The 24022-nt window shown below is 34.1% G+C and overlaps 1 protein-coding gene across 6 annotated transcripts in view; it reads left to right on the top strand.

The window, feature by feature from the left end:
* Positions 1-24022, top strand: part of LOC110998137 (vacuolar protein sorting-associated protein 13B) — an 81233-nt gene that overhangs the window by 12496 nt on the left and 44715 nt on the right. For all 6 annotated transcript variants that reach the window (XM_045633939.1, XM_045633940.1, XM_045633941.1 and 3 more), the window contains exons 14-44: positions 1555-1784; positions 2489-2620; positions 3516-3635; positions 3954-4011; positions 4474-4622; positions 4803-4879; positions 5690-5815; positions 6003-6202; positions 6569-6666; positions 7016-7296; positions 12170-12246; positions 12323-12344; positions 12557-12679; positions 13488-13603; positions 14195-14298; positions 14805-14988; positions 16601-16714; positions 16936-17002; positions 17299-17438; positions 17558-17669; positions 17922-17968; positions 18208-18337; positions 18681-18778; positions 18906-19076; positions 19567-19679; positions 20146-20269; positions 20602-20770; positions 21401-21508; positions 22219-22329; positions 22550-22700; positions 23864-23979. In XM_045633939.1, coding sequence (XP_045489895.1) covers positions 1555-1784; positions 2489-2620; positions 3516-3635; positions 3954-4011; positions 4474-4622; positions 4803-4879; positions 5690-5815; positions 6003-6202; positions 6569-6666; positions 7016-7296; positions 12170-12246; positions 12323-12344; positions 12557-12679; positions 13488-13603; positions 14195-14298; positions 14805-14988; positions 16601-16714; positions 16936-17002; positions 17299-17438; positions 17558-17669; positions 17922-17968; positions 18208-18337; positions 18681-18778; positions 18906-19076; positions 19567-19679; positions 20146-20269; positions 20602-20770; positions 21401-21508; positions 22219-22329; positions 22550-22700; positions 23864-23979 — 3868 coding nt within the window. The remainder of the gene's footprint in view (positions 1-1554; positions 1785-2488; positions 2621-3515; positions 3636-3953; positions 4012-4473; positions 4623-4802; positions 4880-5689; positions 5816-6002; positions 6203-6568; positions 6667-7015; positions 7297-12169; positions 12247-12322; positions 12345-12556; positions 12680-13487; positions 13604-14194; positions 14299-14804; positions 14989-16600; positions 16715-16935; positions 17003-17298; positions 17439-17557; positions 17670-17921; positions 17969-18207; positions 18338-18680; positions 18779-18905; positions 19077-19566; positions 19680-20145; positions 20270-20601; positions 20771-21400; positions 21509-22218; positions 22330-22549; positions 22701-23863; positions 23980-24022) is intronic.

Raw genomic sequence — 24022 nt, 5'->3', positions numbered from 1 at the left:
ACGGTCAATAATCGTCCGCTGACACCAGTGTCAACATCCCCAGATGACCTGGAGGCTCTCACACCACTCCATTTTATATTAGGAGGGCCTGCTCGTGTCCCTCAGCCTGGAAGTTTTGTAGAGGCCGACGTAAATTCCCGTTTGCGTTGGCGACAGTCGCAGCGCCTTGCTGACATTTTCTGGAATCGCTGGATTAAAGAGTATACTCCTATATTACAGAATCGCCGAGATCCCAGGAGCCGTGGCAACACCCCTAAGCTTGGTGACCTAGTCCTGCTGGTGGACGACGCCATTCCTCGTAACTCTTGGCCCAAGGGACGCGTCACCGCCACGTACCCCGGGAAGGATGGAGTCGTCCGCGTGATAGAAGTACGAACAAAAGCTGGACTCGTCAGACGGGCGACTAAGAAGGTCATCGTGCTCGCGTCAGAGGGTGCATGAAATGCACGGGGGGGAATATGTGCACGATAGAAGTATATTTAAGAAGTTGCATATTAAACGTTGTTGCGGGGGTGCGGTGCGTGCGGGGCGCGACAAGTTGCAAGACCGGTTTTGTAGTAAATTTTGTTCACTTCTTCTCTTCGGCGCTGGACTTCGTGTCGTCCCCCCGTTCGCCCAGCTACTGCACGACATTGAACATTAACACGAGTTTTATTTTTCGTTTTCGTATCGATTCGCAATAAGAACACACCATATATTATATTTCTGTCAAAACTTATGACAAAACCGACCAAAGAGATAGACAGACCTCATATTGCAAAGTCAACGTAAAAAATCATTTATTCGTATAGGTAACATAATGTACACTTATGAATGTCAAAAAATTAAACATTAAATGCTTCTAATTTTACATTTACTACAGTTCTCAAATCAAGAACGTAGAGAATAAAAGAACTGGCAAAAAACCCTCCGCCACTCTTTCTAATAGCCAAGTTATCAACGTTTGTAAGGAGCTGCAACCATTATACCATTTTCCATATGACATCTTAAGTAATAAAGAAAAATAAAATAAATTTAAAACAAAGATTTGTTCTCTATCAGCAGGAGTCATATTCATAAAAATTTAAACGCACTTTCGTTCTCGTGGGGTACACGCAAATATATAGTCGAAATAACTAATATTACTAACCAACTACAGCTATGACACTCAAATTTCTGACGGCATCCATTCATTGGGACAGTGACAAGTTTTTATTTAAAAAAAAAACTTCAACAATTTTTCCACCTATTAACAGTTTTTATTGGAAAATTCAAGTACGTAATGTATGTGTGTAATATGAGTTCTTTAGCGTTCCTTGAACTACAACAGATATTTTACTTTCATAATTATCTAAATCAGTCCAGCCAAAATATTAGAAAATAAGACGTTACTAACTATACACACACATATACATATTAAAACAGAAATTATAAACAAGCAACGACAAAAATACGTAAAAACCAGGAATGTTTCATCCGGTATTATATATATTTTGTTATTTTATAATTATATAGTTTTTGTTAAAAGTATAAAATATTACTTACAGTTACGCTATGACATTAATTCCTCTTCAGGGTTTGTTCTGCAGCCTGTCAGATGCCATTCAAAAGTGACCCCCTATGGCAAGGAGCCAGGCTCCACGTATCCGGCAATATGTCCCTACAGGCAGCGGTCTGTTCAGCTACGGACACGCAACCATATCCTTGTCTTGACGCAAATCTTAATTTCGTCACACACAAACTTCTGCACAAGGACTTTTTTACGTCTCGAAGGATTTCCGACTTCAACTATACGATTAAAATACGTGAGTATCACTCTTCTTTGTGTATTGGAAGGTTTAATTTATAACTTGTTGATTAGCAGTAGCAGTTAGCAATACATTAGACTAGCAATAGACAGAATGAATGATTTTATTTAAAAAAAAAAAATTTGATTGTCTTGTGTGGTAATCGATTGGTACATTCGCATCGCATTTAAATTGCCTACTCATTTAATAATAATAATATTAGGCCCGCTTATTTCCAATTTTTAACTTTTAACAACTTTCTTTCTCCATTTTCTTTCTGCTAAGTTTATTTGTCCACCATTTTCTGGGACGCCCTCTTCTATTTCTACCCCTTGGTCCTTTCCGTAAAAGCCGCAGTAGCTGTGCATCTTGCTATATGCCTACATGGTTAATTACTAATCAGTGGCACTTCAACCTCTTTAGGTCTTCGCCTCAGATTTATGAATCTGTTTCATGATCAATTTTTGAATCTAATAGGCAAGTAGGTGATCCGTAGGCGTCGACTTTTGGGTCTAAGAACTCTAAGACATGTCGGTTTCCTCACGATGTTTTCCTTCACCATTCGAGCAAATGTTAAATGCGCACATAGAATGAAATTCCATTGGTGCAGAGCCGGGGATCGATCCTACGACCTCAGGTATGAGAGTCGCACGCTGTAGCCACTAGGCCAATACGCCTTTTAACAAATAGATTTTTAAATTTAATCATCTATGTTTCTCCAGGTGAGGTAAAAATTTGTGGATCATCAGCCCGATTGCAAGCCGCATATTTAGTTCCTGTGAGTTTGTTTTCTGAGCAACGCTGTGAGGTTCTCAACTATACAACTTTAGCTACGGACGCGTTGCATGATGAAGGTAAGCTTTACCACTAACATATTATGATATGACATAGGACAGACACGGTTTATTTTATTTATCACTTTCTTAAACCATATATAAACGATATAATAATATATATAGTATAATAAAAATATTGTATCATAAAGAACGATTCGGTGGCCGTCGATACATAATCTTTTACTAGAATAAGTCCTGCGTACATACCGCATTGTACTGCTCCATACTAGGAAGAAAGTTACAATAACGTCAACCGTAAGGATATGGAGAAATTGATAGTTTGGGAACAAAGAGAGGTTAGACTGATGCTGTACCTTACCTTACAATAGTTAATGAACGCGTAAAAAACACTTACTATAAAAGTTTAAATGGAGGACGTAAATATTGACAAGAAACTAACAAACAGTATATATAAAAATGCATGTAACGTTACCCAAGTAAATATTAACAAAACACTAAACAAAAATGTGCGGATCGGCCGAGTCAAAATATTTGGGATCACCCTCATGACCCTCATCAAATATCATAAAATAAAAACTATGTATTTCGAAAAAATACGAATTAAAACATACATTCATATTGTAAACGACCGGGCTGAAGATAATAAAAATAATCATAAATCGAAACGGAGATAAAAGGTGCAAAAAAAATATATTTTGACATGCCACTCTGCGTTGTTCTTTCTAAACAATTTCAGATTTCTTGTGTTTTGACCTTTGACTTTTTTCATTTGAAATTTCAATGATATAACCACCATTCATAATCTCATCTATCTCTTTCTATCAAATTATTAACACAACCTGACAGACAGAGACGAAAGAGTATCTTAAATTAGCGCAATTTAGTTTTTTTGAATATGAAAGATAATCTAATAAATTAATAATCATTTTAAGTATATAATCATTAATTTTAGAAGCGGTTGCTATTGACGTCTCTTTAGAAGAATTGATGGTATGGGGCTACAGGGCGAAATTGATTCACACGCATATCCTTACATTAGGATCAGTCAAAGCTACTGCTCATCATGCACCCCGTAAGTATTACTAACTCGTAACATTACTCAGGTTTACTTTTGTATGAATCTGAAATCCTCTCTCTTTACCAGTCGCGTTTAGTATTGCTTATTTTTTTATTTCATACGCATCAGGTTAAAAATTACCTTTTAATTATTTTTCATATAATTCGATTATTTATATTGTGATTGATCAAAAGGACGTAATGTTACGACGCATCAATATCGCCAATACATTGACCAATCACTATCAACTATTCTCACTGTACTGGATGTTGTAATGTAACTTATGATTATATGATAATAATACAGGGACTCTAGATGTAATGTAATTTGTAGGTGGTGGGGATCCGAAACAAGTATGGCTATTCTCTGGTCCTGACACTGATACTTCTACGTAAGTTTTCACCAGTTAATCATAATACTTGTGGTTATTTAATGCAAAAGTTTAAAGAAAAAGAAATCGCCAAAACGTTGATAGGGGTCACCAGTATGGGGTAGATGAATTAACCACCGAAAATCGACAAATCACGTATAATATAAAGTCGACAATAAACAAATGTGCATCTCATAACAAGGTCCAAAGCGCACTGACTACGTACCAGCTGCGTACTTGCGTGCACGCACACATTGCGCGAATCATGCAAGACCGATTTTTCTGTAGGTACGTGTGAGTGTCGATAAAGTGATATCGATGTAAATGTCGATAAAAATACAGTACATGTATATGCTATATGGGAAATGTGTTTGTCACAAGCAAATATTTTTAATTTTGAAGTGTCGATTGGCTATGATAACTGTAAATCCTTTAACTTGATCAAGGTTTTCTTGTGTATAATTTTTACGAAAATATTTTTAGTCAATATATTAGAACGAGGTTTCAACTATGCAAAGAGCCGACGCAGGATTCAGTAGACTACTTCGGTGTTTGGTTGGAGCCTACTGCAATCTGTGTGGATCCATTATTCGGTGCCTGGCTGGCGTATAAACCGAAGATGAAGGTGACTGGTAAGTTATAATATATACTTCGACTGAATATTTTAAAAAATCACCCGACAACGTAATTGTTAATTGCAATTATAAATTTTATTTTAATTGTTTTTTTTTCATTACCTAAGATAAGTTTGAATAAAATTTCAGTATTAGTTATAATTATATATATAGTTAAAGTATTAGTTATAATTTCAGAGCGACGTTCAACAGTTTCCCTTACGAGAATAATGTCCTCTGCGCAATATTTATCAAAGCGGAGGCAAACAACACCGGTATGTTTTGTACACTTATATTAAAAAAATCCATGATAATCCTTTTTTTGTCAAATTTGATTAGACATCTGTGTCTACCAATTCGAAATATTTGTGGTTGTATCAGGATTTTTTGATCTCTTAACGTACCATTAAATTATGGATTTCATGGAATAATTAAGTATGGATTTTTTCATTTTCATGTGTAAATATGTGTATTGAGTTCGACAGACACACGCTGTTATGTACACTATAATTCTATGTAATCGTAAAGCTGAACTTCTCGAATTCACCGGAATACACAAACACTTTTATCAAAATCGGTCCGGCCGTTTTGGATAAGCGTACTTAACGAGCGTCTGGAACTGCTGCCTGTATGCAGCTAGAACATGATTATTAGACGATCAGCATGACGTATTTGTTATTAAAAAAAAATGTGTGTACTTATGTACACGCGTCAGAAGTAATACTACTTTGGCGTAACAAGATAAAAATCTTTTCAAATTTTTTAGCTTTCGCCTTATTCTATGTCTGTGGAAAAAAGAACACTAACAATAGAATAAACTAAAATGTTGACTATAGCTAACTTCAGGGTGTCGGTTTTTTGTGACGGTTTTCGTGCGCGGCGTGAAAATTTACTTACATTTTTCCCTAACGCGCCAAAAGAAGTATAACTTCGAAAGTCTCTGTCTGTAATTAAAAGATTATTAACTTCTTATATAAAGACAAATCAAGTAGTCAATAATTAAAATTAGTACTCTAAGCTGTATATAAAAAGAAGAATAATAAATTAATACGTAATTGTGGTATTTATGAGTGTGAATATTTTAGTCATCAAGCGGGCGTGGTGGAAGTCGTTCTGGGTCAGGAACCGAACAAGTCCATTCAAGAACTCGCAGTCACCACTCAACACACTCGGGTGAAAGTGAGAAAAAGGAGATTAAACCACAAAACACGGTAAATTTGCAAAATAAACAGCACCCCAATCAATATTGTAATTTGTTTATGAACCTGAAAAAATATGTGAAATGGCGCAAATTTAAATAAATTTTTAAAATAATAAAGGTGTTTCAAATTCAAAATTGGAGGGTTTTGTATACGTTAACAGGTATTCTGTTTAACTTTTCTAATATTTATTTTTTAGCAAAAGGTGCCCGAACCGCGTTGGCCTCAACAGACGTTCTTAAAAATCTACGAACGGTTAGAACATTTGTTAATTGCCGTTGAAATAGGATTGGTGAACGTATACGTAACAACGAGCTGTGCGAACGCAACGGGTTGCGTTACAGTGAGAGATGCAATAGAGCGACATGCCATGGCGTCACAAAATGTTCTTGTTGTTAGGTAAGTGACATAATATTTGTCAAGTACAAGCATATTTTGTTCTCTGTGAGAGAATGTGTGTTATTGACCTTTTTTATTCTATTTAAAATTGTTTTTTCTCAAGTTGTGGTATGTTAAACTTTTGAAATTAGTTAAGAATTGCCTGAATTTATTTGTAAAACTTATGAGCTAAATAGCGTCTAGGTATATCCTTAAAGATTAATGAATTTGAATTATTTTTGAATCTATTAAAATATCTTGCCTGTTTTGCGTTTTCTGTGACTAGCCCTCTCTCTTTGCTTTTATATTGCTTTTTGAAACTAGTCTTCTTACTGATGTAGATAATTGGAGATCGTAAATATCTAGCAAAGTGATGATTTATTTCAGTTTGGGTCATCTTTCTGTAATCTCTCCATCGACGAAACAGTTTTGGGAACGAGTGGAAGTTAATGGACCTACATTTTTAAAACCAGAAAATGAAAAGCGTAAGTGCCTTTTAGTTTGTAAGGTACAAGTTTAGGTTGGTAAAGAACTAAACAATCTCTCAAATAGCGTACGTACGTACGTACGTACTAAAAAACGTCTTTAGAAACTGAGTCCACTAACCACTAAGACGTGCGGCCTAAGCCGACTATGATTCAAATATACTTGTAAGATCTTGGATCTTAGAAGAAGTAACATTTAATAACTAATTATTATAATAATCATCTTTATTTATTTTCTCACAAAACGTTATACTTGATAAGTTACAACTATTTATAAATGTATGTAAATAATTTATCCGTTTCCTATAGTGACAGTGAAATAAGTGTAGTATATATATTTCCGTTTTAGCTGATAACACATTTGTTGTGGATGACGCATTCCCTTGGAGAATGCGATTGGCCGACGTCTCTTGCTACACCCTAGAGGCGAGGGTTGGTACCGAGCGTTCTGGTCGGGAAAAATCCGCCAAAGGCTTAAAATCGCAATTGAAAAGCACACATCAACTTGTACCAAGAATAGTATTAGATCTCGTGACGACATCGATAACATTATCGCTTGTGGCAAGATCCTTGAAAATATTTGTTGCACCCAAAAAAGAGAAGAAACTTCAGGAGTTAACCACTGATGATGTAAGTGTTTTTACAAATTCTGTATACACCCCAATAGATAGACTATGCCAAATAAAAAAAAGTTAATAGAAATGTTAATAGAAATATTGCATATGCAGTTCATACCCTACAATATTTTAGTGTTCTATCATCAATAGTTGCCACAACGCACGCAAAGACATATTTTTTATGGATATTTTGTTTCTCACCTTAGATTATAACGCAGTAAGCGTTTTAGTTGTTGTGAGGGTTTGGGAGAGTATGTTGAGAGGGTAGTGCGTGCAGCAACCGACAACATAAGCTCCGTCTAATAGATATTATTATAAATATAATCAGTGAATAATACAGTGCACATTTATGTTTAAAAATCGTAAATCGATACAAACTAACGGCCTACAAAATGTTTAATGCATAAACTTCGAACAATTACTTGAAAAACAACATTCTGCAACGTACCGAGTGAGTGACACGGCCACGGACCAACCTGCTAATTTTAACTTTCCTATAACCTGTGAAGTCGGAAGTGTAGAAGAGAGACAAAAGTGAAACATTTAATTGTGGAACAATAACTTAATATATTTTGCAGTGAAAGTGCATATGTGGCTGTAGCGTACTTATATTTACCAGCCTTTACGTCAAAAATCACTCGCAAAACTAAATATATAGAGGAAATTCAAACATTCCCTCGTACTACTAGTTGGCCGCTTCCGTACGAAGACGGCACTCAATTAACAGAACCAAGATCAAATCCCGACACTCAGGAACATTTTTATTTTATTTCTATTTCTTTTTTCTTTCGATTCAGAGTAAAAGGACAGATAGAATGGAAGAAATAAAGAATATATTACAAACAATGCAAGAGGCAATTTACCAACAAAAACTCGACATGCAGGATATGATGGAAGGTATTAAAGACACAATTAATCGAAGCTTAAATGAAAAGTTTAGAGAGCTGGAAAACCGAAACAAAATCACAGAAGAAAACCTTGAAATTCAAAAAAATAAAATAAACCAACTAGAGCGGAACTCTCGACGTAAAAATCTACTTATTTTTGGCGTCGAGGAAAAAGAAAACAGCTACTGGGACCTAGAAAAATCCGTTGTAGGAATAATCGATAAATGCTTGAACATTAAATGCGACAAAAACAGCATCGAATACGTGAGAAGATTAGGAAAGAAGGGGGAGAAGACGAGACCCATAATCTTCACACTAGCAACGATGGGACTAAAAATAAAAATCCTTAAACAAAGGAAAAATTTTGAGTCATCACCCTATTACATTAAAGAAGATTTTCCTCCAGAAATCATTAATAAACGCAAGGAGTTGCAAATAATAGTCAACACAGAACGAGAAAAAGGCAGACTAGCGATTCTAAAGTACGATAAAATTATTTATTTAAAAAATCCAAACACTGTCTCTGAAAGGTCAAGACCAGGAAAAAAGAAGAGAAACCAGTCAACGTCACCAGAGTCGAAAGAAGACAACTGCGAAGCCGATACAACAAGAAAAGCAGCGAAAAAATTATATAAAAACAATCACATAGACAACTACTTGACAAAAAAAACAAACTCCAAACGTCCCGCTCTAGAAGAATCTACAGCATGTCAATAACAATTACAAGCGCCCCCTCCACCTCTCCCAAGCCGGCTGGTCACCGTGGGGGAAAAAGACTATTACCCTTCAAATCCCAAAATAAAAAATAATTCCCTCAAAATAGTCAATCGCCAAAAAGACAATCAGCACCTGTATATTGCAACAATTAATACTCTCACTCTAAGAAAGGAAGAAAGCCTTACTGAGCTAATATTAGCAATTGAAAAAATTCACTGGTCCATTATAGGCCTTAGCGAAGTTCGGAGACTAGGAGAAGAAATAGAAGACCACGGTAATTTTGTATTTTATTTTAAAGGCGAAACATCAGGCAAATATGGAGTCGGATTTCTTATAAAAAAAGAACTTAAAAAGAATATCGAGGAGTTCTTGGGAATATCTGAACGAATTGCTATTCTGAACGTTACAATGCCACAATCGAACGCAAAATGGTCTATAGTACAGATTTACAGCCCTACGGAACAAGCCAGTAACGCCGATGTAGATTCCTTCTACGCAGATCTTAGAAGAGCTATATTAAATTATACACATAAAAATCTCATTGTTATGGGAGATTATAATGCTCAACTAGGTAAGAGAAGAAAAGGAGAAGAAATTATACTAGGCCCTTACTGTACAGGGAAAAGAAACAGGAATGGAACTAAACTTATAGAATTAGCATACGAAAATAATTTAAAGGTTCTAAATAGTATGTACAAAAAAAGACCGTCAAATAGATGGACATGGATTTCACCAAACGGACTCTATAAAAATGAAATCGATTTTATTCTCACAAATAGGGCTAACATGTTCAGCGACTGTACAATTCTTAAGAATCTAAACTTCAATACTAACCACCGTATGGTCAGAGCTAATCTAAAAATAAAATTAGAGAAGACTAGACCTTTTAAAGCTAGGACAAGCGAATCAAAACACCTTATCGGTAATATCAGCGAAATAAAAGAACATTTAATCCAACTAAACTTGGAAGAATTATCAGTACAAGAAAAATACAACAATGTTTTAGAAGCCATAACTTACAGTTCAAACAGAGTGCCTCCAAATAGAAACAAGTGGAATTCGGTATCAGACGAGACGTCCTTACTCCTTAAGCAAAGGCAGGAATTAATTAAATTGGAGAATAAAACGAAATCGATCAGAGTAGAAATAACGAAGCTTAGTAAACAAATTAAATTATCACTTAGGCAAGACATACAAAAACTAAGATTAGACACACTTGAACGGTACATAAACAAAACTGGTGGAATCAAGAAAGCTGTCAAAGAACTAAAAACTAATATTAACTGGATCCCAAATATAAATAACAAAAGAGGATATAAAATAACCAAACGCCCGGATATTGTCTCAACGGCGACAGATTTCTACAAACAACTATACTCTACCCAAACAAGCAGAAAGAAAGAAACGACGCTAGAAGATGGAGAAGAGGTACCTGATATATTGCCAAGGGAGGTAGAAAGGGCTATCGAGACTCTGAAAAAGGACAAATCACCGGGTCCAGATTACGTCACCAACGAGCTTTTGATAAGTCTAAAGGAAGTATTGGTACCTACTTTCACCGTTCTCTTTAATGAGATAGTTAGAACGGAATCAATACCGGAACAATGGGCAAACTCGACGATAACACTTATACACAAAAAAGGAGACAAGAGTGACATCAACAACTACAGGCCCATAAGCTCTATAACGAATATATACAAAGTCTTCGCTAAAATAATTCTACATAGACTTGGTAAAATCTTAGATGACAACCAACCTATAGAGCAGGCAGGTTTCCGGAGTGGATATTCGACAATAGACCATATCTTCGTAGTAAGGCAAATCTTAGAAAAAAGCAAAGAATATAATCTCCCAATCTACCTATGCTTTGTTGATTATTCTAAGGCGTTTGACTCTCTGGAACATGAAAAAATATGGCAAGCCTTGCAAAGTCAGGGGATAAACAATAAATATATAAAAATAATCAGGAATATATATAAAAATGGAAAAACTAGAATAAAAATGGATAAATTAGGAGGGATTATAAATATTGAACGGGGAGTGCGACAGGGAGACCCTCTATCACCTAAACTGTTTTCGGCTGTTCTGGAGGAAATTTTCAAAAAACTAAGTTGGGATAAGTACGGACTAATGATAAACGGCGAAAGATTGAACCACTTAAGGTTTGCAGACGACCTAATTCTATTTGCCTCAACACGCGATGAACTGGAGAAGATGGTCTCAGACCTTGACACAGAAAGTAGGTTTGTCGGTCTGAAAATGAATACCGAGAAAACCAAAGTAATGACGAAATCCAGAAAGGAAAAAGTACTGTTAAATAACAATATTATAGAATACGTAGATGAGTACTTGTACCTCGGGCAGACAATATCTATGACCGATTCAACAACAAAAGAAATCGACACAAGAATAGCAAAAGCATGGAAGAGCTTTTGGGCGCTTAAAGAAGTCATGAAAAATAAGAAAACAAGCATGGTAATTAAAAGAAAGGTCTTCAATACTTGTGTACTACCTGTACTAACATATGGATCACAAACTTGGGCGCCTACTAAAGCGCAGTATACAAAGCTACAGGTGTGTCAAAGAGCGATGGAACGATGTATGATAGGGAAAACAAGAAGAGACAAAATAAAGAATACAGTATTAAGGAAAATAACTAAGGTAACAGATGTTACAACAACGATCAAGAAGCTAAAGTGGAAATGGGTGGGACACATCGCAAGAGGTACAGAAAAGTGGAGCAAAAAACTGCTTAACTGGTGCCCAAGGTACAGCAAGCGCAAAAGAGGGAGACAACTGAGAAGGTGGATTGACCACATTAAAGAAACGGCAGGTGGTACATGGCAGAGAGTGGCACAGTGTAGAGAGGAATGGCGGGATTTGGAGGAGGCCTTTGCCAAAAAAGGGCACACAGATGCACCTGAATTAGATTAAAATAAAAATTTGTTTAAATGTATAAAATATGTAATGTAGATTATCTGAATAAAGGCTATTATTATTATTATTATTATTATAAGCGTTTTAGTTAGATGGTCCTATTTTTATATAGTAGTAGGTAGCCTATTTCAGTTAGTGAAGATGCAGCTTTCTAATCGTGAAAGAATTTTTAAAATCGGTTCAGTAGTTTTTGTGTGAAAACATTATAAACATACAAAAACACAAATGTATTCTTATCTTATATCTTTATGATATTAATAAATATAGGATTATTATATACTTAGTAAATTTCTATAATTCAAAATAATCTGACTGAACACATTTTTTTTCTTTAAACATTTTTAGGCCACAAAGTATTTTACAAGTGGAATTGATTTCAAGCCTTCATCATTAAAAGAATTCGTACGTGGACCGTCTAACAGGTATATTTTTAAAATAACTACTCCGTTGAAATTTTAAGTGACATAGATAATTTATTCTACTTTTTTTTATTTTCAGAGGCAAAGCAAACAATCCCCAAGTACGTACTGGTATTTAATAATTTTGCCCTTAAATTATTTTTTGATACTATTTTAATAAAATCTCATTCTTAAATAATGCATATAACTTTCCATAATATTTGAAACTTTTGCATTAAAGTTATTTGTATTAATGTTTCGAATTGTTACCTTCTCTCTGTATCGAATGATATTAAGAACGTAACGAATTTTATAAATCAATATATTCACATAGGCAAAGGAGACTGAATCGGAATCTCCTCGGGAGGAGACAGTTAAGGATGGTCCTATAGTGTCACTTGGAGTCAACATTCATGCAGACACACCCCCTATTAATGTCCGAGTTGATCACGATCAGGTTAGTCTACCAGCTCGAAATATCCTATAATAATCTTTACATATAATTAATTTCTGTTCGTTGGTCTAGACCTAGAGGATGATTGGACCGATTTGCCTAATTAATATCTTGAAATATTTGTGGAAGTTCAGGAAAGGTCAAATCGCTGGGAAGCATAAAAGTATGTAAAGATTGAAAACCTCAATTAAATTTTGCAATAGATGTCTTTTTAGGAAATAAAAATTATAGCTTAGTTATTATGAAGCATGAGGTCCGACCTGCCCCCTGCTGTTTTTTGAATCATTCATAACTATGTGCAAAATTTATATTTCTATGTCACTTAGTTCTATATGTTGATGTATGAAGTAAGTCGTGCTTGTGTTCGGTAACCTCCTAATAAGGAAGAAAAAAAAAACAAATTTAAATTCAAAATCATTCTTCAGAAAGAAAGTATGTGGCACAAAAAATCTAGTATAATTGCTCGGAGGAGATCGCCTATTAGCGATAATGTCGTTGCCTCCCAATTTATGTTACCTTTTTGTGTATGTACTATTAATGTAACGAATAAACCTCTATTATTATTTTCACGCGCTGATTAATGAAACAAATACACTTAAATTTCGATAATTATGTTTTTAATGTTTCATTATCAACAGAGAAACAATTTTCTACGTCTGTTTTTCTGAAAATTTAAATTAAAAATATTAACAACTCAACATGCAGTTGCGTTAGTCGAAGAAGAGAAGAGAAGAAGTTATATTTCAACACGTCGAAATATAACTTCTCTCTAAAAAGGTGCCATCTTCCTAAATATTGAATTTTATTTCAGATAAACGTTATAGCTGAAGCAATTCACTGTTGTATTCATGTTTTACGATTGCTACAAGCGTCTCCTCTATTGGCCAAGCGGAAAAAGTCTTCCGGCTCTCAGGGATCTCTCTTAAAGTGAGTAGATATGGCCTTTTCAAAGTATATACATATTCTGTTTCGCTACTTAATCTCTGATTTTTAATTGCGTAGAATTCTGACAGCTATCATTTTTTGACATGTCAGAGATGGCAAACCTTTATGGCCGGGAACGTTTTTTAAATTTCAATACGAGTCTATACATACATTTTATTTGTTAGTGAATCCATTTTATTAAGTGCGGTACTCCACGTTAAAAACGGCTGATGTGATAATTACGCCCCTTTTCATAAAAAACAGTAAAAAACGCACAGGTAAAGATAAGATATTTTGTTTAAAGGTTTACCAAACCTGGAATTGGTAGGCAGTGATGCCAGCTAAAGAATAAAATAAAGTTATCAAAATTCATTTGATTTTGTTCGTGATAAATTTCGTTCGTAAATATTTAAATTTGCCTTTTTGTAGGTAAAACAAAAATATGAAGCATTTTATTTTTACTGCCCTCAATTGGGTCAAAAATTGTTTGAAAACTTTAGTAGCAACACTTACGGCGTGTCAGAATTCTAAGTAATGAAATATCAGAGTATAGTTTAAGTTAATGTGTTATATAAACTGAATATTTACTTTTAGAGTCACCTCCGAGTTGGATACGCAGAGTATATCTTTAGATGCAGAGAGCATTCATCCTTCTGAGGAACTTATATCAATATTCGAAGCATTTCCTGATAAAGGACGTAAGTTAATCATAAATATATTTTCCTATTATTAAAAAATTAAACTAAATCGGAGGCTTTTATTAGCTGTATGGTACACCATTCAAGTCATTCCCATTGTGTGTACAAGACGGATTTGAAACGGTTCATCCTCCGAATGTTTGGTAGATTACTGCTGCTTCCTCTAACGATCTCCAGCAGGTGAATGGTGTTAGATTTTTTGTGATTCGTGGGCGGTTGTTCGTCTGTCTCTTTACCGATGTCAAAAAACCATACACTAAAATAAATATTACGCTTGCTTGCGTCACGGGCTTGATACGTCACACTAGTTCGTGGTAACACAGCGACGGCTCAATCATTGGTATTTTGTAGTAGAAATATTATGTTCATTACTTTCTTTTAATCTGCCAATAAATGGACACTTCTATTATATAAAACTGAATCTTATGAAAAAATACAAATAACAGATTGCAGGAGACGTTTTCATTGTCACTTTTTCATACAAATACTTTTTCATATATTTACAGCGGAAAAGCTTAAAACATTCCTTTGGTTCCAATGGGTAGTGAGCCACGCTACACTCCTAGTGACCACGCCGTGGTTTAGGCTAGCATTTGACGCAGATGACGTCATCAGTAGCTTGGATATGCAAGACAGATATGACCAGCTGAAGATAAAGGTGGCGTCTGCTTCAATCAAGCATTATGAAAGGTAAGCAAAGTGTGCGTTTTATTTTATAAGATTCTTAATTTAACTATAAGCAACCTCATGGGATCATTGAGATTAGATTCATATTTTCCAATCTATATATATAAAAATCAATTGCTGTTCGTTAGTCTCGCTAAAACTCGAGAACGGCTGAACGGATCTATCTTATCTTGGTCTTGAATTATTCGTGGAGGTCTAGGGAAGGTTTAAAAGGTGAGAAAAATTCGAATAATTGCCGGGAAAATCCTCAAAACAGCATTTTTCTATTTCCCATACAAACGTTTTCTAAATAAAATGGAGAGTCAATTTGTAATTTATTACCGCTGCATAAAGTTCAAATTCGCGTGCGCGTTGGAGGACCTAATATCGCGTTCTGAAACTCAACAAAAGTGAAAGTGAATCGCGAACGCGATAAAATTGCATAGTCTCAAAATACATAGTACATAAATAAACACAATTTTAGCTAACTTCAGTTGTTACTCTGTCCGATTATTTTTTTATTTTAGCTAACTTAAGTTGTTACTCTGTCCGATTATTTTTTTAATAAGACTATATAGAAATCGAAAGATAAATCAATAATAATAAAGACAAATTAAATTATGGTTTCCTTCAAATCAGTCGACACCGTAATGAACCAGGATGACGTAATCAACTATCCCACTGAGTTTTTAAATTCACTGGAATTGCCTGGATTACCACCTCACAATTTGCAGTTAAAAGTAGGATCAGTTGTCATCATGCTGCGTAACATTAATCAACCTCGACTATACAATGGAACAAGACTGGCTGTGAAAAGACTGATGAATAACGTCATTGAGGCGACAATCATAAAAGGAAAATACAAAGGAGAGGATGTCTTGATCCCGCGGATACCGATGATTCCAACGGACTTACCATTCGATTTTAAACGCTTACAATTTCCAGTACGCCTGGCCTTTGCGATGACCATAAATAATTCGCAAGGACAGTCTTTAGAAGTTTGTGGAATCAACTTAGAGTTTCCCTGTTTCGCGCATGGACAATTATACGTCGCGTGTTCGCGCGTCGGAAAACCGTCTTCTTTGTTTATTTACGCACCAAAAAACAAAACAAAAAATATAGTTTATGAGAAAGCTTTAAATTAATTAACAGACTGTATTTTCACAGTGTGTGTCTGTGAATATCAAATTTAAACCTTATAAATAGCCAGTATTTCAGGAAAACTCTGATTTCTAAGTAAGCAACATGATGTATCGAAAATAATAATAAAACTTCATGCTTTATTCAATAAATGCTTTTTCATTAATAATTATTTTGTTTGTTTTAAAATCATTTTATACAAAAGATTAGGTCTTTTATTTATCGATGAGGCAGTACGAAGTCTGCCGGGTCAGCTAGTTTTCCAATAATTTAGCTGGATATTTGCAAATTCAGAGATAGTTAATATAATTTTTAAATATTTCTACTTCACGACCTAATATCCGTAGACTATCTTGCTTTTACGATAGTCTAATAAGTTTAAAATAATTAGACTAAAGAAAATATTTATCTGCAATGTAAAATACATTTATACATACGTGAACGGAAACACTCTTCACATTTTCATTTCATTTTGTGATTAAATCTTATTATATAGACTTAACGATGATTGGCTGCCTGGTGTGCTTGGAGGAAGGGTGTTGGAAGCTCGAGAACCAACAAATGCTACGGAAGAAAGCGATTTTCTATCTGTCACTGTTACATCAGTTTTGTAAGTTGATTTATTTTTATTTAAACAGGAATTATTGATGCTTACTAAAAATGAAAATGCTAAACTTATCAGTAGTCACAAATATGGTCTGCATCTGCAGTGGCAGTTTATTTAAAACGCTAGGCTAGTAGTACATCCATGTTCTTTGACCATACACATTCTTGAACTTAGGCAAGTGAAATGTTTTTTGATACAATATGTAACGTTTAAATTTGTTTCAGAATATCTAAATTACCAGGGAGTTTAAACGAAGAGCTGACGCTAAAATCTTTCAAGAAAATAGAACCAGTAAGTTTTATTTTGTAATTTGAGTGGTTAGCACAACTTAAAATTATTCTAAAAATAAAATGCTTTTTTTATGGCAATAGTTATCAAACTTTATACCTGTTTCAAGTAAAAGCTATGGAACCTAAACACGAGAAAAAATAAAAAACGCAGAACGTCCGGAAGCGCATCACATCTGCCCCTTCTATTACCACATAGCGATCACGCGATCACGACCGCTCTGTCAAAAGTGTACCGAAAAAGAAAAAGAAGAATGCCGAATAAAAGTATGTTAAAATAATAATAATAACTTGTTACAGGATGAGCATATTTGGGAAATATATGTAGCCCTGGCACCACTGGAAGCAGTTTTACGTCCAAGTATTTTGGAACCCATCGTTAGTGTTTGCCGACTCTTCGCACCCAAAAATAGCTGTACGTTACAAAATCAGGAAAATAGGTAATTATAATATCCAATGAAATATTTTACTTTTTTCGAATTTCGAATAAATTCCTTAATTCACTAAGGCATCCATAATAAATTTATAGTATGTTTTTTGTATGTTCTTTTGTTTACAGGCTGACAGAAGGACATCGCCCTCTGATCTATGTGAGTGCGGGAGGGCTACGTCTTCTACTTGCTGATCAAATCGATGCTAATAAAAACAGTGACGATACTATTATGTTTGTGGTAAGTTATCATCACTACATAACCCACATTTTTATATACAACGTTCACAGATTTTCTGTAGTGTATTTAGTATCAGCATTGCACTTGTCCGAAGCCGGGGCGGGTCGCTAGTGTATTTATAAATAAGTGTTAGTATGACTTATCCTTACACGGTTGAGAAGTTTAAATTCTACTTAATATAAAACTAAATACAATATAAAAATGAGATCATTATTAGTTTTATAATATTAAAACATTATTTCTTATTTACAGCTGGGTAAAACTACTGTCAACCCGTATCCACAAAATCCAATGTGCAGGTAAACATACTTATACGTACATACATGCAACTTATTTTTTTTAGTAGATTTTGCAACGACCATTTCAATAAAATCCTTTATCTCCAAATGAAAATAACAATGAAAAATTGTACACCTTTTAATAGCCAAACGTAACATGCTTTTACATAACTATTACTAACAGAAACTTCTAGACTAATGGGATGTGTGAATTTATGGGATGTATTTAATTATTTCTCTAATATTTTTTTATTTATCAGAAATCCCATAAATCCTGCGCCGGAGAACGAGTTAATTTCGAGTCTTGTAATAGAAGGACGCCAATATGAGATGCTGATAAAGGGTTTGGCAGTACGGTCTGTCCAGTTCCAACAGCTGGCCAATCACGAGGTAAGAAGAATTGATTGGATAGGTGTTTGGTTTTTCCCTTCTATATTATAACTAATTTATTTAAAATAAGGAATTTATAGGAGTTATTTATATGTACTATTATTATTATACTGCTCGTATTGGTCTTCAGGGTGCGACTTTTATAACTGATTTCGTGGTTTCGAACGCAGGGTGTGTACTAACTATGTCTATGTTCGCATTTAACACTCGCTCGTACGGTTAAGGAAAACATTGTAAGGAAACTGGCATGCTACTGACCAGTGGTTCCCAACGTGGATCCCACGCCCTGCGGAGGCAATTTGAAGCAATACTACGTTATTTAATATAATATTATAAATTGTAGGTGTTTCAATCAGAATTACTAAAAACGAGCGGCGAAAACCCGGCATTGAAATGGAGTCAACAAATCGACTCGCCAGTTATAACACCAATATTGCATTCGTAAGTGTTTTTCCGTTTTTTACTTTAAGATAGAAATCACTGGTAGTAACTAGTTCAAATAGCTATAACTAAATTTAAAAAAATGTAATTGGTTTTCTTGATTATACTAACATTTAATATTTTTCAGTATGGACATAAATTTGTTATTAGCACCCCCTGTCTTTGCCATGGGGGCATTAATTTGTGGTCCTGCTTTGGAAGTTAATTTAGTCACCGAGTGTTCATTAGAGCTAAGCCTTAATCGTCTCAATATGATGATATCAACCTTTAATCGGCTCACCGAAACTCTCGAAAATAGGTGAGTTACATACTAATAATAATAAACATGTATTACATACAAATAATCTAAAGAACAGGTAGAATGAATGGAGCTATTATTTCTCTGATTTTAAATTACAACTATGTATATATTATTTAAAATCAAATGTGTTTCTTATTTAACAATTTTGTTTCTGTTGTATATTATTTACTTGCGGAGGGATAAAGTTAAGGAAAGTTTTTATCTATCGATAGATTAACAGATTTTTGTCATACATACATTACACAAGTTTAAAAATTATTCATTGATTTATGAGAGTTAATATAGTAACACAGTACATATACTTGTTTGAATATACAATCAATAGTTATACTTATTACAAGTATTTTTGACGAAAATTATTTTCCTATGAAAAACTGAAAAATGTTTTCAAAGCACTTGCATATATATTTTATTACATATTTAATCATTTTTGAAGTAATATAAATTATAATTTTTATACAATTCAAAATCGCTTAATATTTTACAGAGAAAACATATCTGTTATGCAATTTGAAGAGAACGTGTGTCCATATGCAAATTTGTCTATTAGTGAAGTAAGTGATGCCTCGCCATCGGATTGTGAATCTACTATTATTGAGGGTAAGTTTAAAAAAAACATCTATGACATATATAACTCCTACACAACTTGTACCATTGTATTGTTCTACGAGTAAGCCTCATAAAACACATGTGTCTTCATCGATGTTTGATACGACGATGTAAAATTAGTGTTTTTTTATATATTCCATAGTTATTTTTAGTTATTGCTGTGTAATAGTAGCAGATTATTTGTAATTTTATTTTGTGTAAAATATATTTAGTATCGTAACTTAATAAACGCCAAAGTAAACTATTACGTAGGTCTGCTGAATTTACAAATTATTCCAACAAATAGGAAAAATATTTTTTTTGCCATGTCTCAGTTATTTTTTCTTAGTATAAAATTTACTATAATGCGTAGAATTAATAAAGTTTGACATATTGATCATTCAATTCATCACTCATTCACACAAAACCGTTCTTAAAATTATGACAGAAATTGTATAAAAATATGTGAATGTTACAGATCCAAAGACGTCGACAGACATAATATTCTCTCCCATAGCTCGAACTGATTCTGGTATCGTCACATCGCAAAGCGTTCAACATTTCTCTACCCAAAAGAAATCTGTAGATTTTGTAGATTATAGGTAAGCAAGAAACTTGTGTTTTGCTAGACATTTTAAATATTAAATTGCGAACTGGAATATTACCTTTAGCTTCATCTTAACGTATAAATACGTATACGCACTAGGTATGTAGGAGTAAAAAAAATTCTACGAAGAGTTTTTCTACTAACAATATTTGAATGTCACTTGTATTCAAAGACAAATATTAATTCTAAATGTTAAAGTCTACCCGATTCATGTCTATCTGAGCAGAAACCTCACCTAATATTCAATGATGCCCACGGCCACTGCCATACTGCCAGAAGGTTTGCAAGTGTGTCGCTGGATTTTTAAGAAAGAATTTTCATTTTTAGCTCGAAATCGTCAGAATTTTTAGAATTATGGATAGCTATGTGGACAATCGATATATCAATGTACGTAAGCGACGATGCCTCTCCAGAAGTAATCGCGCTTCGACCACCAGTGACCTACCGTCCACCGCCCAAGGAACCTCAGCAAACCAGCAATGAACCAACAGTTAAGGTTAATTTTACGATTGTTACTTAAATAAATATATTTTGAAAGTTCTTATAGATATTGATGTGTCCTTCATATTGAGGAACATTATTTTTCTATCATCAATAGTTTTCGCAGCGCATGCGATTTTTTTTATAGAACAGGGGGCAAAAGTGATACCGCCGCCCATGGACACTCTCAATGCCAGAGAGCTTGCGAGTGCGTTGCCGGCCTATATAATAATATATAAATATAAGAATTGGTAGAAGAAGAATTATTGTAGTTTAATTGGGATCTTTTTTGTTCTGGCAATTAAAATCTGATCTTTTTGAGACTATCCGATACAAAAATAATTACACAAACAAAACTTTTCTCTTTATAATATTAGTATAGATATGTTACATTTATTTATCAATAATCCCCATTTGTAACGTTAATACTGTAACTGTGTACTAATTCATACATCTAGTTCGGTCAGTTTTCATTGAATTGTATTGTATAAATATGAAATTTGATACAAATAGAGTTCCGTAGAACGTTCTTAGTCTAAATGATAAGTTAAGGTGGATTCTAATATTTTCTATGAAAACTGTCATTTCATTTTAGAACATTGATATATCAGTAAAAGGATTATAACTTTGATATTTTCTTACGTAGGTTATTGTAGAGGAACGCGATGACCCTGCAAGTTCTATGGGTGCTAGTAAAAGTCTTACAGACACGGTGCGCCATCCGGATATGGCGAAGCAAAACATCGATTTGGTGGTAAATATACATTTTTTATTGGCTTTAATTTGTGCCAACTGGGCACAAGGTACTTCGCCAGTGTCGTGTAGATGGAGAAGGCACGAAGGAGATTGATCGGTGAAAATAATAATTATATTTATTTTACAAATGTTTTCTCTTTGTCGCTTTGCTAACGAATACAAGAGACCAAACATACTGATATATAGTGTATAAAGATAACAAAATGAACAATGTAAGCTTAGCTAACGAATACCAGACCAAACATTGTAATGAAAATGCTGTAACGAAACTGATATAAAACAGATTATACTTAATAATCTTGGAATTTACCTCATGTTTAAGTGGAATGCCATACTTATTCTTAATCCTGGAATATTATTATTGGATTTACAGGGCAAAAAAATTTTCTAGTTTGTGAAGACAAGAGATCTTACTTGCAATAAAAATTATCAATAAGCCTCTGAATGTCTATAATCATGTATTTTTATTATATTTTAAATATTGTAGAATCGTTTGATGAATTGCTTTTTTTTTAAAATGGTACCGAGAGTTTTTTACGCCGGCTTTTTCTCTCGGCCAACACCCTCTGTCTTCTTTGCCGATGAGTAGGGATGCCAACAAGTTCGAATTTAATGACGTGGAATAAGTGATACCATGATGATCTTATGTTCCAAATAAATGTATTTTATTTTTTATTTTTAATAGAGCAAAACAAAATTTGCTTTCAGTCCGTACTTCCAATGGCACGGAAAACCGAAGGGAATATTCCGCTTTGGCACGTTAAATTGACTCTGCCTAATTTATACTATTACAGACATAAAAACCAAAGGAAGATACAGGTAAGTACCACACATACTGATAATTAATTTATAACAGAGCAAAAGATCAGAGTGTGTTTCCGGCATTTTGATTAATCAGAATGATTTTGAACTACTAAACGATCCTTGTAATACGAGTTGCACGAAGTGTATGTAGACTTCATTTTGACAGCATTCATTCTACATAATTCATCAACATTTGACAATAGCTTTCCTTGAATTTCCAATAAAATATCCATAGGCATCCCTATTTGAACTGTGGGTTGGTCTCGGTGCTGGTGAATCAGATGGGCAGTGGTCTTCACCTCTATTAACAACTGGGCCTGGAGTAGTCGATCCGGAGACTGGTATTGAACCAGCGTTGATTCGAGTTGAAGGTGTACTGGCGCCAAGTGAGTTGTAAATTAAAAATATAACGGATGTAAAATATAGGTTTATATAGTTACAACACAAGGGATTTAAATTATTGTTCCTAATTCGGCAATTTAAAAAGATAAGAAATTGTTCAATGCTACCAGTTAAGAGAAGAGACTGAGAGAGAGTGAAACTTAAAGGCAGTGAAACTGACCCGCCAGCCACTTCCTGTTTCTTATAAAGCCTAAATAATATAGACTCTAAGATATGGTTGGCTACGCAAAAATAATACTTTCTTAATTTTAACAAGATTTTCTCGTATAAACGATTTCTACTATAGTCCACTTATTTGATGGAAACTATATAGAGATAATATATCTCTATATAATTAGTAATTCTGACATCCATATAGGTCATCGTTTCTCAAGCGAGGGTTAGTTTTAAATGACTGTCGCAGTCAATTGAAAAATAATGAACACAAACTACCTAAAGTTACAGAAGATTAGTTAAAAATAGTGCACTAAGTACATATTATTATAATTTTAGAGTGACGGGGTCGCAAGACTGTTTTACAAAACCTTTTTGTTTTTTTCGTGGGTCGGGATATAAAAATGGTTGAGCAGTTGCTCAAGTGCTCAGTTGCTGATCACCTATATAGTTATATATATATATAGTTATATAGGTGATCAGTCTTCTGTACTGTGCCGGTTTACACACGATGCTTGCCTGAAGCGTATGGGTGTGAAGAGACAAAAAGTCGGGATGACAGATGCACGCTGAAGACACTACTTTTGTATACAATTAAATTATCTTATCTTAATATATATAAATTACGTGTCATGTTGTTTGTCCGCTATGGATTCCTAAACTACCGATTTGATATCGATCAAATTTGCACACCGTGTGCAGTTTGATCTAACTTAAAAGATAGGATAGCATACATCTCAATTTATACCCGCAATATTATTTTATTGCAAATATTTGTTTATTATTTGATACAATTCTAATAGATGGCGCTATGTTAAAAGTACAAACATTTCACATAAGCTCTCCTACCGTTTCACTTGAATACAAAAACCTTCGCCATAGCAACGCTTGGCCGAATCTGCTAGTTAAAGATAATACTAAATCAATTTGAACTCAAGTTCTTTATTCTAAAGTTTGAATCGAAAGCCATGCCAGATATTCTATTCTGTTTTAGGAGGACACAATAGCAGTGATAGTGAATGTAGTCCCGTCAAGTTGGACTTAGAACGCCCACTGCAACTTGAGCTCTCCACAGATAAAATGAAAAGGCTTAAAGGGATCTTAAAACTGGTAAATATTTTTTAAATATTATTTATTAATGTATTATCTATTT

The sequence above is a fragment of the Pieris rapae genome, chromosome Z (genome assembly GCF_905147795.1).
Source record: "Pieris rapae chromosome Z, ilPieRapa1.1, whole genome shotgun sequence".
NCBI classification, from domain to species: Eukaryota; Metazoa; Arthropoda; class Insecta; order Lepidoptera; family Pieridae; genus Pieris; species Pieris rapae.
This window is presented reverse-complemented; position numbering and strand designations above follow the sequence as displayed.